The following is a 16,494-nucleotide window of genomic DNA, read 5'->3' on the forward strand; positions in this document are numbered from 1 at the left end:
ATTGGTTCTACGAGGGAAGACTATTCCTACAAATATAAAACTCGAATGGAGATTATAAGTAAAATCCCTCGAAATACCCGTGAACCAAACTCTCGAAGTCTTTGATTCATAATTAAATAGGTGAAGTTCAAAATGTTGGGCCCAGGGGAGGACGTTGAGATGGTATGCCATGTTTGAAGCCATTTCAAGTCAAGATTCTCATGCTCCAAGCGTCTCAACGACAATCAGTAGTATTGAGACGCTATAAACTTGAGGGTTGTAGCCTATTTCATCACAAAACACGTGCTTGTTCAAGACTTTTGTCCCGAGCGTTTCGACACTGTTCATTCAGAATTGTTGGAAGAGAAGTCTCACGTCAGCGGATTAAAGGGTTGATCATGGATGAATATTATCTCCATTGTAGAGCTCGAGATTTGTCAAGATTATAATGGAAAAGTAAAAGCATTTCAAAACATAATTTTAAAGGGTTGCTTCGCAACGAAGAAACGACACCATTTTTGTTTGGTCACTTCAAAAGGTTTCCTATGAAACTAGATAAAAAAAAAAATATATCACACGAGATGAGCTAATTTTCATTCCAAGTCTCAATCTAAGAAAAAGTTGAGATTTTTATTTAATAGAGAGAAGATTTATATGATAAAAAGGATAATAAAACAAATAAGAAAGACATAAATGAGTCAAAAAGTCATGAATTCCAAAGTAAAATGATTGTAGCATTAAAGTAAAAAAGTGACCAAAGTCCCATATACTTAATAGTGAAAAAGTTACTAAAAAAGGGATTCATAATAAAGATGGCATAATTATGTTTGAATCTCTTTGGCTTTTAATTCATTTTATTTGTAAGCATCTCTTGCTACAAAAATCTAAAGTTTGGAAGAAAAAAAAAATTGCAATTTTGTCAAAGATTTAAGTAAATAATTCAAATCATACAATGTGAAACATAAATTCGCCTTTTTACGATGATTTGGAAACATGTCGTGAGCAAAAATAAAGTAATAAAATGGTAAAGGTTTGAATATATAATTTTTTACTCCAATCATAAAGTTATAGTTTATTATTGTGATGTATGAGTAAAGAAATGGTACATAAATGAACAAAAAACACATATGAATGAGAGTCATTATGATGCGTTTTTTTTTTTTAAATAACTCAATATGTTGGGTAATGCTATGTTCGTCGGGAGGGATAATTTTCACTTATAGAAGCAATCCAAGATACATAGAAGAATGTCGAGTTGAGATTTTAAATCCTCATCTGAATTTTGAACAAACAATTCATTATTTAGTATTGTAATTCTCTCTCTAGAAGACACACTTTAAAACAGTGAAGCTGATGACGTTACATAAGAAGTCAAAATGAACAATATCTACTAGCGATAGGTTTGGAGTGAAGTGTTAGAGCACTTTGACGTACACACAAAACCACAACATCCCAAAAAGAAAACCTAGCAAGGTAAATTAAAGAAAGAAAGAAAGAAGGTCATGTGGAATGGAATTGTTTATGATTTGAGGTCAATAATAAGAATGGAAATGGTTATAGTTTTGTGGAATTGAATGGCTTCCATGTGAGTCCCACACAAAAGCTCTGTGAAACTAATGTGGTCGTAAAAGGTAAAGGGTTTTCAGGCATATGTCACTGGCAAACCCCCCTCAATTATGTGTCTTTTATTACCTATTTCTCAACCCCACCACCAAAAACCAAAGCCCTAATACCTAAACATTGTCTCAATAATGCCAACTCATTACTCATACAAACCACTACTACCATCCACTCTTCCCTTTAAGAGTCCAGCGTCCTCTCTAGCACACTGTCCAGTGCATGACTCTAATATTCCATCTTTTTCTCTTCCCTTTTGAAGGTGTTAGCCACACAGTACACAGCTCAAAAGCACATCATCCAGTGTCTGACTCTAACATTCTATCTTCGTGCGCACCTCAAAAGAAGAGGAGGAGGAAGCTTATAAGGGAAGGAAGGTCGCTCCACTAAAACCCTAAAAATATAATAAAACAAAAAGATAAGGAAGAGAATGAAGGGAATAAGAGAGGAAAGTTAAAGAAAAGGTTCCACAGCCATTACCTTTAATTCTCTCATCTTCTCCTCTTCCCCTTCATCGTCTTTCTTTCCCTTTTCCTTTCTTTTCTTTTCTTTTCTTTTCTCTTCTTTTCTCTTCTTTTGTGTTTGCCTCTGGTATCCCCCAACTGCATGCGATTCTCCACCTTCAAATTTTACTTTATCAAAAGCTAAAAGACCAATCCCTCCATGGATTTCTCTTCTGTTCCACTCTATTTAGATCCTCCTCCCAATTGGCATCAGGTAATGGTTTTCTTCTTCACCTATGCAAAAGAATTATTCCCTATTCCCTCTTTTCTATTGAATATCCCATATATATCTCAAGTTTTTTTCTTCTTCTTTTTTTGTTGTGGGTTTTGCAGCAATCAAATCATCATCATCATCATCATCTTCAGATACCCAATAATGGATCTCCTCACCATCTGCAACCCTCATCCACTGCGCTGCCCTCTCATGTCGGTGCCACCGGGGTTGCCTCGATCCGCCGTGGTTCGATGGTCGACCGAGCTCGCCTAGCTAACATACCACTACCCGAGACTGCCCTCAAATGTCCTCGATGTGATTCCTCCAACACCAAGTTCTGTTACTTCAATAACTATAGCCTCTCTCAGCCTCGCCACTTTTGCAAGACCTGTCGTCGATACTGGACTCGTGGTGGCGCTCTTCGAAACGTTCCGGTTGGAGGCGGTTGTCGTCGGAATAAAAAGAATAAAAGTAGACGCTCGAAATCTCCGGCCACCGGGAACGAAACGAGTAACAATAACAATAACAATTCGAACTCACCCACCAATACAATTCCCTTGCATAGTAGCAACGCTGAGAATATTATTGGTCAGTTGCAGCCTCAGAATCCTCATCTTTCATTCATGGCTACGTTGAACAATTTCTCTCGTTATGGGACAGCCAATTTAGGGTTGAGTTTCAATGAGATCCAAACTCAAGCTGGAGACATCGGTAACAGCGCCCTTCTAAATCATCACTGGCGCAATTCCCAAAGCTTTCCTCTTTCAGCTGACCTAGAAACGCCGACAGCGTTGTACCCATTTCAAATTAGTGAAGGCGGCAACAACGCAACAAATTCAATTCTAAATCCAAATTCAAGAGCAACCCATTTGCCTCCAGTGAAGATTGAAGAAACCCAAGTGCTGAATTTGTTGAAATCATCAAATTTGGGTGTCAACAATTCGGACAATAATAATCAATTTTGGAACGGCGGAAATGGGTGGACAGATCTTTCGGCTATCAGTTCTTCGTCAAGTGGCCATATTTCTTGTGACTTCAATCATTGAAACCCCCAATTGATGATCTTCAAAATCGTGTCTTCCACAGCTTTGTTGTAAGTTTCATTTCTATCAACTTATTAAGATTTAAGTGGTCAAGTGATTTGAAGTAAAAAAAACAAGTAAGAACATCACTTGATGAGTTAAATCTTTTATTAAGGTACTTAGGGTTTATAGAAATTACTCATAACAAAAATATCCAGGCACTCGTCTACCTCTCTTCAGCCTCTCAATGATCGTGCATGATATAGTTGAAGAACTGAGGAAAAATGTGGCAGTTTGCTTCTCTCTCTCTCTCTCTCTCTCTTTATTTTATACAAAAAGATTGTGCTTTGTAGAAATATTTGTTTAAATTTCGCTTCAATTTCTCTTGAGAATCTGTGTGATTATGATCTGGGTATGTTTTTGTTAAGGTACTGAAATCGATCGAGTTGGATCGAAATCGAAGAATGTTTTTTTGTTTGTATTGAATCATACTATGTATGTATGTCTACTTTATTTTTTTTTGCATAAACTTCTTAATAGAATGTGATATGATTAGGAGTTAGAATTGAGTTTCATTTTCAATTATATTCAAATTTGTAATGACCCAGATCTACATCTAGCCGATATTATCATCTGTTACGGAAATATTTCCACACTCTTATAATGGGTATTTCGTTTTTCTCCTAGGAGAATTATCAAAATAGAAAATTACCCTTCATTTTTGTCTTGAATTTGGACGGATTGAACCATAATTATTATATACACTAACAAAATGTTTAGTAGAACTAAACGAAGATGTGGTAAGTATCGATGTCGAGAAAAGACACGTAAATAATTTTGAGTAAGATTATATTGTGAGCACAGCTTTTAAGGAAGCTCTGATTTTGAAGAGAAAACTGTTGACCTCATTTGATGCCTACACTTCAATTCCTTTCTTTCAACATCTCTGTCTTTCAAATTGAATGATACTCAAAAAAAAAAAAAAAAAAAAAAAAAAAAAGTAGGATAAGTGATGAAGCTTTAACAGGCCATGGCGTTGCTACCCACATGCTTCATTTTCTTTCACTTCAAGACATCTGTGTGTGCATGTGTAAATGAATGAAAGAGAGAGAGAGAGAGGACAAAATTACAATGATATTGTCATAATAAAAATGATGAATGTGAGAATATTTAGGTACAGGTACGGATGTCTTGAAGACAACAACAACAATAATAATAATGTAGAGAAAAACGGTGAGAGGCATTCTAAAAATCCAAGCACAAGATTTGCTCTACAACTTTTGGTTCTTGTTTTTTTGGTTGAATGTTGTGTAGACATCCAAATTAGTTGGAGTGGAAGAGAAATTTCCAATTTTTCCTTTACCAACTTACTTGGTGGAGTGAGAGAGGGCGGTTGTTTCAATACAAAGCGTATAATATGCATAATAGATACGAAGAGAAGGTGTTTTTGCTTCAAATAATGGAATGAATAGAGAATAGAAAGGTATAGGGATGGGGGAAGCTTTTGAAAATAATAATAATAATAATAATAATCCATGTAGCTTTCACAAAAACCAATAGAAAAGAAAAAGGGTGTCTGTGGAAATGGGTATCAAACACAAAAGAAAGAGGGACGAGAGATTGACATAAAAGAGGAGTGGTTGCTGTTGTGGGTACGTACTAAGACCAGCAACCAAAGGTGGGCGCAGAATTCCAACACCCCTCCACATGCCTTCTTTCTCTTTTTTTTTCCTTCATAATATCTCTTCTACCTTTTTAACTTACTTTCATTTTCATTTACATTTACTTACGTCCCTCGTTTTCTCGACATTTGTAACAATCTAACTCTATTACTAGTAGATATTGTTTGTTTTGGGCAGCTACGTATTGTCGTCAATCTCACGATTTTAAAACGTGTCTATTAGGGAGAAGTTTTCACGCCCTTATAAGAAATGTTTCGTTCCCTTCTCCAATCGATGTGAGATCTCTACAATCTACCCTTCTTGGGGGGCTAGCGTCCTCGCTAGCACACCACTTAGTGTCTGGCTCTGATACCATTTGTAATAGCTTAAGCCTACCGCTAGTTGATATTATCCACTTTGGCTCATTACGTATTGCCGTCAACACCCTTGTAAGTAATGCTTCGTTTCTTGTAGGAATCTCTTGTTCCCCTCTCCAACCCTCTTGGGGACCAGCATCCGTGCTGGCACACCGCTTGGTGTTTGGCTCTAATACCATTTGTAACAGCTCAAACTCACCATTAGCAAAAATTGTCCGCTTTGGCCCGTTATGTATCATCGTCAGCCTCATAGTTTTAAAACACGTCTACTAGGGAGAGGTTTCCACACTCTTATAAGGAATGCTTTGTTCCCCTCTCAACCAATGTGGGATCTCACAATCCATCCCCTTGGGGGCTCAGCATCCTCACTAGCACACTGCTCGGTATCGCCTCTGATACCATTTGTAACAGCTCAAGTCCACCACTAGTAGATATTATCCGTTTTAGCCGGTTACTTATCATCGTCAGCCTCAAAGTTTTAAAACGCGACTACTCGGGAGAGATTTCCATATTGTTATAAGAAATGTTTCGTTACCCTCTCTAACCAACCTTGAATCTCACACATTCAAAGCTTATTTCTTTGTAGTTTTTACTGATTTATTTGAAACGCTAACATTAATTTCGATCCTTTGTAATGCACCGAAACCACTAATTGAAGATGATTACCACATCTATGCTTCTAACATGATGTTTAATGTTCGGCTTTGAATAAACCAACGAGCTAATCAACTCTCTCTCTCTCTCTCTCTAAATGCAGTAAGCTCCAGTTGTGACCCGACAGACACTGTTAAATCTCTGAAGACCCACTTTTCACAGTAACATTTCACATCTAAGTGGGTATGAATTATGAGGTGCTGAAAGATAAAAAGGAATCTGGTAAGGGAGAGGAGAGCTTGCAGAATATTTGGAAAATCACTTTGCCCTTCTTCCCTTTTACAATATATAAACATATATTCAATTCAAACATATTCATTCAAATTCCATCACACATTCACCTTTATTTCCAATTCAAAACAACTGACAAAAGGAACAAGTTTTTTTTTTTTTTTTTTTTTCCTTTTTACCCAAATTTCTGCTACTTTTTTACTTTATTGTTCATCTTGTTCTTAAGAAGTTTGTGGGGAAAAAAAAAAAAAAACTTAAAAAGTTAAAAATGCTGCCTTTATTATGTTTGAAGCTAAGTGTGTAGAAGAATAAATATAAAGGGAGAGTTTTTCGTAGTTTCTTCAAGAGTCATCGAGGAAGAAGAGACCTCCAAAATGGTCTCATACAAATAGAGTTAGCGTCTTTTACTTATACACTCCAACTCTTAAATTTGTTTTTTTTTTTTTTTTTTTTTTTTTTTTTTTTTTTTTTTTTTGGTAATTATTAAAAAAAGGATGTTTTAGGAGATTCTTGTAATTTAATATTTTTTTAAAAAAGGAATTTGAATGCTTTTTGTTTATCCTATAAATAGGCGTTGATTATAGTAACCGACCTTGTTTTGGCAGGCAGCTGGTTGTGTCTTTTTTGTGATATTCCTCGTTATCTTTGTCAGCTTTGTATTATGGAAACTGGAAACGCACCGACTCAGATTCATTCTACTTTAACAACCTCACTAACCAAATTATCTTTTTATCTCATTTTTTTTAAACATGTCTACCCGCTCTAAATAAAATAAGATAATTCATCTTTACACCGAGAATGAGAGTTGTCGAGAAAATTTTCTATTGGTTGGCGAAATCGAGATGAAGATAGAATGAGAATTATATTCTTTGGCTCGTTCTTTATTTTGAAAATTTAATATGTGTTGTTTTCAGAAAAGTTTAAATTTTACATCGTGACACTCTACCTTTTGCTGTCTAACACCTGTTCCATCTCTGTTCAGTCACTTTTGCCAGCATAATCGAAAACTTAGAACTCATGGGCTCTTTCTAATTTCTTTTGATTTTTATAATTTCTTATCTAAAACTTAAATCAATTTGATTCCTTCGTTTAAAAGTTTTAAAGTTTTAATCGTATTTTTTTTTTTCATAATTTATAATCAAATATGGCAAAGAAATGTTCAAAATCCGTCTATAAATTTTGTAAATGTTTTTCTAGATCTGATTCAACTCAAGATTTCTTCATAAAACTTGTGAGAAACACCTCGTACTAAAAACTTAGAATCTAAATTTAAGTAAAACTCTCGTATCTAATATAAAATCAAAAAATTAAGAATTTCACAATTTGTACCTTTCGTTTCTTCCCTGATTCAGGATGGAATCGAGTGATTCAAAAGCCCAAAATCGAGTGATTCTTGTTGAGCGAATGAGAAATTAATTGGGGCCGACAGTAGTGTGGGTCATGCAAACACATAAATATCATAAATCTTGATGCTTGAAGATGCTTGAAGAACATATGGGACGGCCTACAACTTTTAAAACTTCTCATTTGGGCTGATTTGGACAATTGAAGTTACCAAGAAACTATACTAACTCGTGGGGTGTCTAGGCATTCATATGTGCCACCACACCCCATCAAAACGTCCACCACGTAGTATCCGACCTGAGTTTTTGTTCTTTCAATATATGTCTTAGCGGACAAAACGAAAACATACTTTGTATCTATCTACGAGTCATTCTTCGACCTCCATCTAAGTCAAACTCAAGAAAAGAAATGACATGAACGATTTTGGAACCTCCTAAACTGTTGCCTACACATATATCTTTATGATATTAAATAATGGTTGGAGAACGATCTTGGATCGAGTAAATGTGTTAGCGTGGATAGAGACATATCCAACAACATGGTCTAACTTCGAAAAGAGGCCAAAGAGTGTTTGCATAAGTAGGATGTGATACGTATGTATTAGGGTTGAGCTAGACCTTTTACGTGTTTTGAGAATAATTTAAATTTGAAAAAGCATTTATGGAGGAAAGAAAAAAGATAAATAAAATAAATATATATAAAAATTTCTAAGCCTTATGTTTCAAATCTACAATGAATATAGCTTGTGGGAAAACAACTTATTCAACCACCACCACATAAATCAACGTCTTCCATCCCTTTCAAAACCAAATAAAATAAAAATAAAACATTTATATAATATTATTAAATAAACATTTTCTTCTTATATATCAGAATTCAGTAAAAGGGCCATAATTAATCCATCAATTTGTCAATAAATTATTTGACAAATTGTTTTTTTTTTAAATCAAAATTTGGTGAGAGAATTTTCTGTTTGCTTAAAAAGAACAAAAAACCTCCATATGTAATGTTTTGTCTTTTTATATTTTTTGTTTTTTAATAAAGAAATAAATAATAATAACTTAATGCTGATTTAATAAAATAAGATATTAAGTTTTTGTCGCAATATTTTAATTTTTACTCGACTTGTTGGAATTATAATTTTTTTTTCAAAAAGAATCAAAATCTTTTATTTAAGATTCCAACAAAAAAAAAAATATATATATATATATATATATATATATATAAAGAAAAATTGAAATCACCTGTTACCTAACTTAAAATGTGACGCTGTAAGTAAAAGAGGGTACACAAATGAACCAATACCAGATTTGAATGAGAGAGATCCTCGGATAGAATAGCTAATAAAAGCTTAAAAGAATTGAAATTTACTATCTATACCAACAAGATGAGCCTTCTTGCCTTCGTTTTTAGCGGCTGAATCATAGGGACTTCAAAATTAGCGTGTTTTACTTGAAACAATTCTACATTAGGTGACGTTCCTATGGATTTTCCTGTGATGCATATGCGTGAAGACAAAACATATTAGAAGAACTCGCATTGGTCAGTAGAGATTGTTTTCACTCTTAGAAGCTAACTGTAAGTAACATGACCACGTCAAAAGGGATGAAAAGGAAAGTCGGAGTCATTATAGGCATTGACCTTAGGACAGATTCATCAAACAACTTAGTCACTCATTTTGTATATTATGGTCTTTATCTTAATTTTTTTTATCACAGGTCTTGAGAGACTTTACCCCAACTAATGGAAATTAGCATTCAGTTAGTAGAACGAGCATCACTTGCCATAGCGTCTTACAATATGAAATAAGAAATTGTCACCATACTTATTATGATAATATAAGTCATTCATATTCATATTATATCCAATTTTCTATGTGCATAACAATACACGTACTAACATCACAATTACATACAACATACATCATCAATCATCCAACCTACCCCTAAAGTCATCCAATGAAAGAATTACCTATTTCAATCTCAAATTGCAACAATAAAAAATTAATTTATTGTGTTAACTTTTTTTTCTTCTATGATAAAAATAAAATTATCAACTTTAGAAATAATAATTGATATTTTATCCATTAAACTATTCTGAATACGCCTAATTAAAATGGGCATTGAGATGGAATTTATGTGCTATTATTAAAATAGTTTAAATGTTAATACTAGATGGCTAGGTTTCATTTGAAAAGGTATGTGTAACTGATCTACCTAAATTCAAATTCCACTCGCTCAAACAATGGAAACGGAAACTTGTGCCTTGAATTCAAAATTTGATCTTTGTAGGCCCGTGAGATTTTTCTTTTTTTCTTTTTAATCCTACCCTCTTTTTCAACTCTTCTAGTGAACTACTATTTATACTAATAAAATGTATCATTATTTTTTAATAGTTTAATTATACAATTTCCAACGTTTGAAACTATCTTATGAAATAGTTTAATTATATAATTTCTGATCTTTGAAACAATCGTACGTGAGGTGATTTCTTATAAATGAGATGTGAAAGAAGACAAAACATCATTAAAAAAAAAAAATGAAACTTTAATTTATGAAATTAACTTGAATTTAATAAAATTTATGGAACTAGATTTTCTTCTCCTTCTTTTATTTTTTTTATTTTTACCTTAAAAGTATTTCCACTTCTATTCACATTTATTTTTGTAGAAAGGTATATCTAGAAATTAATTTCTATGAAGCTTTAAATTTACTTGAAATATAAAGAAAGAAAAAAACACTTGCCAATAAATAGGACCACCTACTTATTTTGACATATCGTTGGTTTAAAATAAATGAAAATAAAGTTAAAGTGGGACCCTTTCTTCATTTATTATTTCCTGAAATATAATCTAATTAATAAATACGCCATATTTCAGTAACAACAGCCTATGACCTGCAGATTTATTTTAATCGGTCAAAAAATACATATTAATTTTTCTAAAATTTTAATCAAAATATTAAATCTATAACAATAAAATTAAAATTTTATGTACTAGCCGCTAAAAAAGGTACCTCAATAAACTGACACGACATCGTGTGAGAGATCTTACAAGACCGTGCACCTTCTTTTTGGTGACTCAATCATAGAATGTGAGATTTTACAACGGTTAGAGAGGGGAATGAAACATTCCTTATAAAAGTGTGACTCTCTCTAACGGACAATATCTTCTAGCCGTGTGTTTGAGCTGGTACAATAGTATTTGTTAGATGAACACGACTCTCGACAATTGTATGATATTGTCTACGGTCCACTTTGAGCTTAAGTGCTCATGGCTTTGCTTTGGGCTTCCACATAAGTCCTCAAACCAATGAAAAGAGTATTCTTTGATTATAAACTCATGTTCATTCCCTAAATTGGAGTCTCATCCAACAGTAGTATCTCTCCTAGTAAGATAGTATCTCTCCTAGTAAGATGTGGTTCGTGGATAAACCAACGCAGAAACGGGTAGATATGTGACACTCGAGAAGGGTACCCAAAAAAAAAAAAAAAAAAAAAAACAATACCTATAATTTAACCCCAAAATTAAAATTATTAAGGGAGGAAAAAAAAAAGGTAAATAATGGCGTGGAGGGCAACCAACTTTCGGCGGCCGCATCGCGTGATAATCACAATGGCATTTTGGGTAAGTAATGAATTGAAACTTTCACAACTAATTTCCATTTTTTTAATTATAAAAAAAAAAAAAACCCTTTTTCACTTTTTATTTTAATTTTTAGAACAACTAATATTAATCTATTAATAGGTGCAATGCAGGTAAGATTTTTGTTTTCTCACGTAATATTATATTTCCTGTTGCAATAAATTTAATTTTTAAATGATTCCATTAAAAATTGAACACGTTAGTAAATAAATAAAATTAAATAATTGCACGTACTCTATAAAATATATAGGCAAAATAAAGAAGAAATAGCCTAGACATGAATAATCAAAACTATATGCTAGAAGTTTAATCCAGGTAATTAAAATCCACCATACTTGAATCATGGTAGCAATGCTTCAAGAAACAAGAACAAGATCGTAATTAAAAAAACTTGGAACTATATATTTACAGACAAACAAGCAGATTATGAATCAATCAAGTTAAGAGAAGGGCGTGATTTTGTTGTTGGGAAGTGTTCGGAATTCTGGAGGGGAAGAAACCAGAGGAAGAACCTGGGAAGAACTTGAGGGCTTTCTCTGTTCGTTTTTGGTGTTTAGGATGTCGCCTCTTTTTTGTGCTTCTTCCATTAATCTTCTGTACAGTTTCTCCTCTGCATCTCGGAGAAATTTGAACTTCGGAGGCGGCGAGGATCTCATCCTGTTTAGATTCTGCTCCAATTCTGCTGAGGATTCGAAGAGCGGATTGAATTCATGGAGTTTGTATGAATCTAAAGAACAGAGAGGAGAAGCTTTCAATGGAGGAGAAGCGATTGGAGTGAAAAATGGAGTTTCAATGGCTGTGATTATGTCGCTCAAGCTTCGATTTCTCGATCCTTTTCTACTCCTATCGCCTCTCGATTTCGCGTCCTCAGATTCCAAATCTTCCCTCGTTTCCTCTTTGATTGTGAACAGAAATCTCGGTTGCCCTGCGAGATTGTAAATCGCCATCAGTTCAACATCCTCTTCCTCTGCTTCATCGTGTTCATCGTCTTCCGCCGTGGTCTTCAACAACAAATCCTCTCCGCTGCCGAACTCAAGGTCCAATCCATGGCGATTCTCAAGGGGGTTTCTGGTAATTTCACGAGTGGAGTTAGTTTCAGAAGGAATCAAAGGAAGTGAGCGGGGTTTGTTGTAGGCGTCGTGTTGAACCTCTGTTGTATTGATTCTCTTGTTGTTCCGCCATAGAAGATAGTAAAGCTCTGCAACTATGCCCAAAAAGAGGAACCCCAGAGCCAAGCCTAAGCCGATATACAACCAAGTGAAAGAAGGCATTGGGAGATGAAATTTGGCATCCCCTCGAGTGGAAGAAGGAATCTGAAATTTGATCGCAGGGGAGAAGAAGAAGGAAGACTCCAACTACCCAGAAAGGATTGAAAATTTTGAAATTAATGGGAAATAGCGACCTGACGATTGTGTAAAACGAAGCAGTTGGGTGGGGATTAAAGACCCCTAAATTATAATAAAAAATAATAATAATAATAATAATAATAATATGAAACTAAGTACAAAATATTATAATTCAATTTGAAATGAAGGGAGGGTTGGGCGGTTGAGTGTTTGATTGTGAGCGAGACAACCGAAGAAGTGATGTTGAGTTGAGTGGTTTTATTCGGTTGGGGTTTAGTGGGGGGCCAGGCGTGGGGCCTAGGGTGAGCGTGATTAAGGCGTTGTAATTCCGACTTTTGTGGCGCTCATGGTTGGCCATGGAGGGCAGCTCACATGGGAGTTTGCAAAACGGCAAACGCTATATTGTTTCCCACTTCTTTTACTTATTAAATCTCTGTTGTAATCAATGCATAACGTGTTTTGTTCAATAACTAGGTTTAATAAGAAGTCGATTCAATTGTTCTTTGGGTAAACTTTGAGAGTCTACTGGGGTTGGGACTAAAAAACATGCCTCTGGCTCAAGCTGAATGAACCGAAACGGCCAAGTCTATGTGGGCGTGCATTCCCCGGGAGAAACCCAATTCGACTTTCTCCTGATTGTATTTCGATGAAATGGAGTAGAAGTTTAGGCAAATCGTCAACCGTTGATATTATCTATAGAGGTCAAGAATGTTTTACCATGAAACTTGCACACTAACATCGAGGATGAACAAATCAACCGTTCAAATCACCATATTTAATTCACTTTGAATGAGCTTACCTCATCTATTTTAAATGAGAGAACTGTCAAGAAAAGAAAAATATAGTAATGCTCGTGAAGGTTCAAGAAATAGCAAATAAAAGAAGAGAAATCGCGAAACTCCAGTTTATCTAAGTTCGAGTTAGAGGACCAACCCCTTCAATTGTCATATCCTATTCAATTTGGATAAATTCAATTCCAACATCTTTTAAAGGAGGAAAGATTCAAAGACTAACCATGTTTGTGAAAATTCAAAGAATAGCATAGACTACCATTGAACATAGAATCACATGTAAATCAAATGAGTCGTTTTTAGCTAAATTTGTGCATCAACATGTGCCATGTGAAAACATATGTTAATTAGGCAAGTAAATTGTTAATTGGTCCGAGATATAAATATTGTAAAAGATTATATCAAACCATTGGAAAGTAATAAACCAACTCAATTTCATCATCATACGTTATCAAAGTCTCACACATTATTTGCTCACATTTTTTAAAATATTTTTCTCAAACGTGTTTGAGGCTCAAACATACGCCATCATTGTTTGCGAAGTCTGAATTTCACACTATTAACTTGTTCACTGAATTAGAATAAGTATTGCATAATCATTATCCTGCTGTTGTTGTGTGGAATGTCGAGACGCTACGAAATGAATAATAATTGTTTTATTGTTAAATTTGCAGGTTGCCTTTTTTCCTCGAATACAAGTGAAGAATAAATAGGATTTTGTACATATAAGTAAACGACATATCTGATGCCAAGATGCATATATAAAAGGTTGTGTCATGATGTAAGAATTAGCAATCCTTCCATTAAGTTAGTACAAAAATAGAGTTGGGAAGTTCATTTGTAGTACTTGCTTGATTCCTTAGTTATAGCAATTAGCTGGAATAACACAAAAACTAAACTTTGAAGGTTCACAAAACTAGTGAAGATGTCGTTTATGGAATTGATTTTTAATCCAACAGTTACGTTGATGATGCAATAAGTAAAGTTCTTGGTTCTAACGACTTATAATCCTAGTCGTATTATGCGATTCGAATTTGGATGAGGAAATGTATGAAATGAGATCCATGGCGTCTCACCGACTCAAATCTTGAGTACGAAATACTTGTAGAATTAGCCTAGAAACTACATAAATGCACCATTACTCTTCTGAAAGATGATAGTAACGTGGAATTTATTGTATTTCATAGGTATTTGTTTAGATCTTACTTAACTCTATTGAGTTGAACTTTTAAAATATAACACCTTTTGTAGCACGAAAATACATTATAGTCATCGAAATTGATAATATTTATTAACCTTTGGCTACTTTTTTTTGTGGGCATTGTGAATTATATATGAGAATGGATCCCTTTGAAGACTAGGGGGACACCCCAAGTTTTCGAACCTTTTTAGTGTATATAGGCCTAATGCCTTTATCAACTCTTTAAATAAAAATGTCTTAATCATAAAATATGGTTTTTTTTAATTAAAAAAATAAGAAATATGAAGAAGAATGTTCAGTTTAGCCCTTAAATATGATCACTATAACATAGTTTTTTGGTCCCTAAACTAAACTATCAAGATTGATCCTATAATTTTATGGATCTAGTATTAATTATTTAACATCTTTCATTAATTTAACGAACAATAATAGTACTAGAACTATTAAGAACATCGTACAAAAGCTAAAAAGATACAACAAAAGCAATCGTCCAATGCTATTGAAACATAGCTATATCGTTTAAAATCACCAAAAAGTTGGTCCATAATTTAACCATTCAAAGATTTGTTATAACTTTAAACATTGTCCTCGACAAACCATAGCATTTTATAGCTTTTACAAAAATCTATTAGGTTATAAATCACGACTCTCCATAATAGTATGATATTGTCTAGTTTGAGAATAAACTCTCATTGTTTTGCTTTTGATTTTTTCAAATTGAGACAGTATTTATGGAACTTTTCTTCTATTAATCCTCGGCAATTGTCCCTTCGAACAAATTACATCACAGAATCTCCCTCAAGACATATGGATGGAGCCCTCGAATAACCTCTTCTTAATCGAGAATCGACTCTTTCTCTAGAGCCCACAAACAAAATACAATGTTAGTCACTTTTGACTACACATTTGAGGCTTACAATTTCTTTGTTTGACATATAGCTAAGTTAAAAGGATAACTCTAATATCATGTTAGAAACCACGACTCTCCACAATAGTATGATATTGTTCATTATAAGTATAAGCTCTCGTGATTTTACTTTAGTTCCTCCAAAATACCTCATTCGGATGAGGATAGTATTCACCCAACAATAACGTTTAGAATTGAGCCCATTAATAAGATTGAAAGGTAAAGCTTTGAAAAGGGTTACTAATATCCCAAGTGAAGTAGTAATTTTCAATAATTAGAGTCCATGATCTTAAAAAATAATGGTATCAAGAATAGGAGAGAGAGAGGGAGAGAGGGTATGGCCAAATAGAAGAGGTTAAGAGAGAGAGAGAGAGAAAGGATGGCATGCAGAAGAAGAAAGAGAGAAGGTAGAAAGGAAGTTGAACCAATCTGCATCGTATTCGGTGCTGCGGAGAGTGGCTCAGAAAATAGAGCAGCAGGTGGCTGTGGCTGTGGCTGTGGCTGTGTGGCTGTGGGTGTTTTTAGTCTAACGAGGCGACGCCACCTGAATAGCACAACTAATCGCAATACTCAAAATCAATTACTCATAAGTTTGTTACTGAAATTACACTGACATCACTCTTACAAAACTCAATCAATCTCTATAAATCTAAACATAACCATTCAACTTCTTCTAATATTATATATAAACATGGAATCTGTGTATCCTTCTCTATTGCCTTAACACTTCAATTCCCAAAGCCTAGCCCTTACCTACACCTTACAACCCCCAACACCCTATCCTTCAAAACCCTTTCCCTTCTCTCTTCAATGGCGTAACCTACTTGGCCTTTCCCTTCCTCTGTCATTCCCCAGATTTTATATCAATTCTCTCTTCCCTTAATTCATTCCAAAAAAAACCCTTTTCTTTTTTTTTCTTTTTTTTTTTTTTTTTTCTCATTAAACTTTTCATCTTACAATTCCTACACATCTCTTAGTGTTATTAGAAATTGGCCTACAATTGC

The 16,494-nt window shown here is 34.2% G+C and overlaps 3 protein-coding genes across 4 annotated transcripts in view; 2 read left to right on the forward strand and 1 right to left on the reverse strand.

Moving 5' to 3' along the window:
• The window catches only part of LOC111787450 (ubiquitin-conjugating enzyme E2 7), an 85,412-nt gene that overhangs the window by 47,419 nt on the left and 21,499 nt on the right, over positions 1–16,494 (forward strand). The window lies entirely within an intron of this gene.
• LOC111787422 (dof zinc finger protein DOF3.6) lies at positions 2,030–3,821 on the forward strand. Of its 2 annotated transcripts, XM_023667378.2 has the most exons (3): positions 2,030–2,313; positions 2,433–3,406; positions 3,554–3,821. In XM_023667378.2, the coding sequence occupies exons 1-2, from the start codon at positions 2,260–2,262 to the stop codon at positions 3,357–3,359; spliced, it is 981 nt and encodes a 326-aa protein (XP_023523146.1). In that variant the 5' UTR covers positions 2,030–2,259; the 3' UTR covers positions 3,360–3,406; positions 3,554–3,821. The 2 variants fall into 2 exon arrangements, with proteins under 2 accessions (XP_023523146.1, XP_023523145.1); XM_023667377.2 differs by having other exon boundaries at positions 2,433–3,821.
• LOC111787432 (uncharacterized) lies at positions 11,528–12,706 on the reverse strand. The gene has a single exon (XM_023667391.2). It carries the CDS (start codon positions 12,514–12,516, stop codon positions 11,686–11,688), a length of 831 nt encoding a protein of 276 aa, XP_023523159.2. The 5' UTR covers positions 12,517–12,706; the 3' UTR covers positions 11,528–11,685.

The sequence above is a fragment of the Cucurbita pepo genome, chromosome 2 (genome assembly GCF_057944985.1).
Source record: "Cucurbita pepo subsp. pepo isolate OVF chromosome 2, ASM5794498v1, whole genome shotgun sequence".
NCBI classification, from domain to species: domain Eukaryota; kingdom Viridiplantae; phylum Streptophyta; class Magnoliopsida; order Cucurbitales; family Cucurbitaceae; genus Cucurbita; species Cucurbita pepo.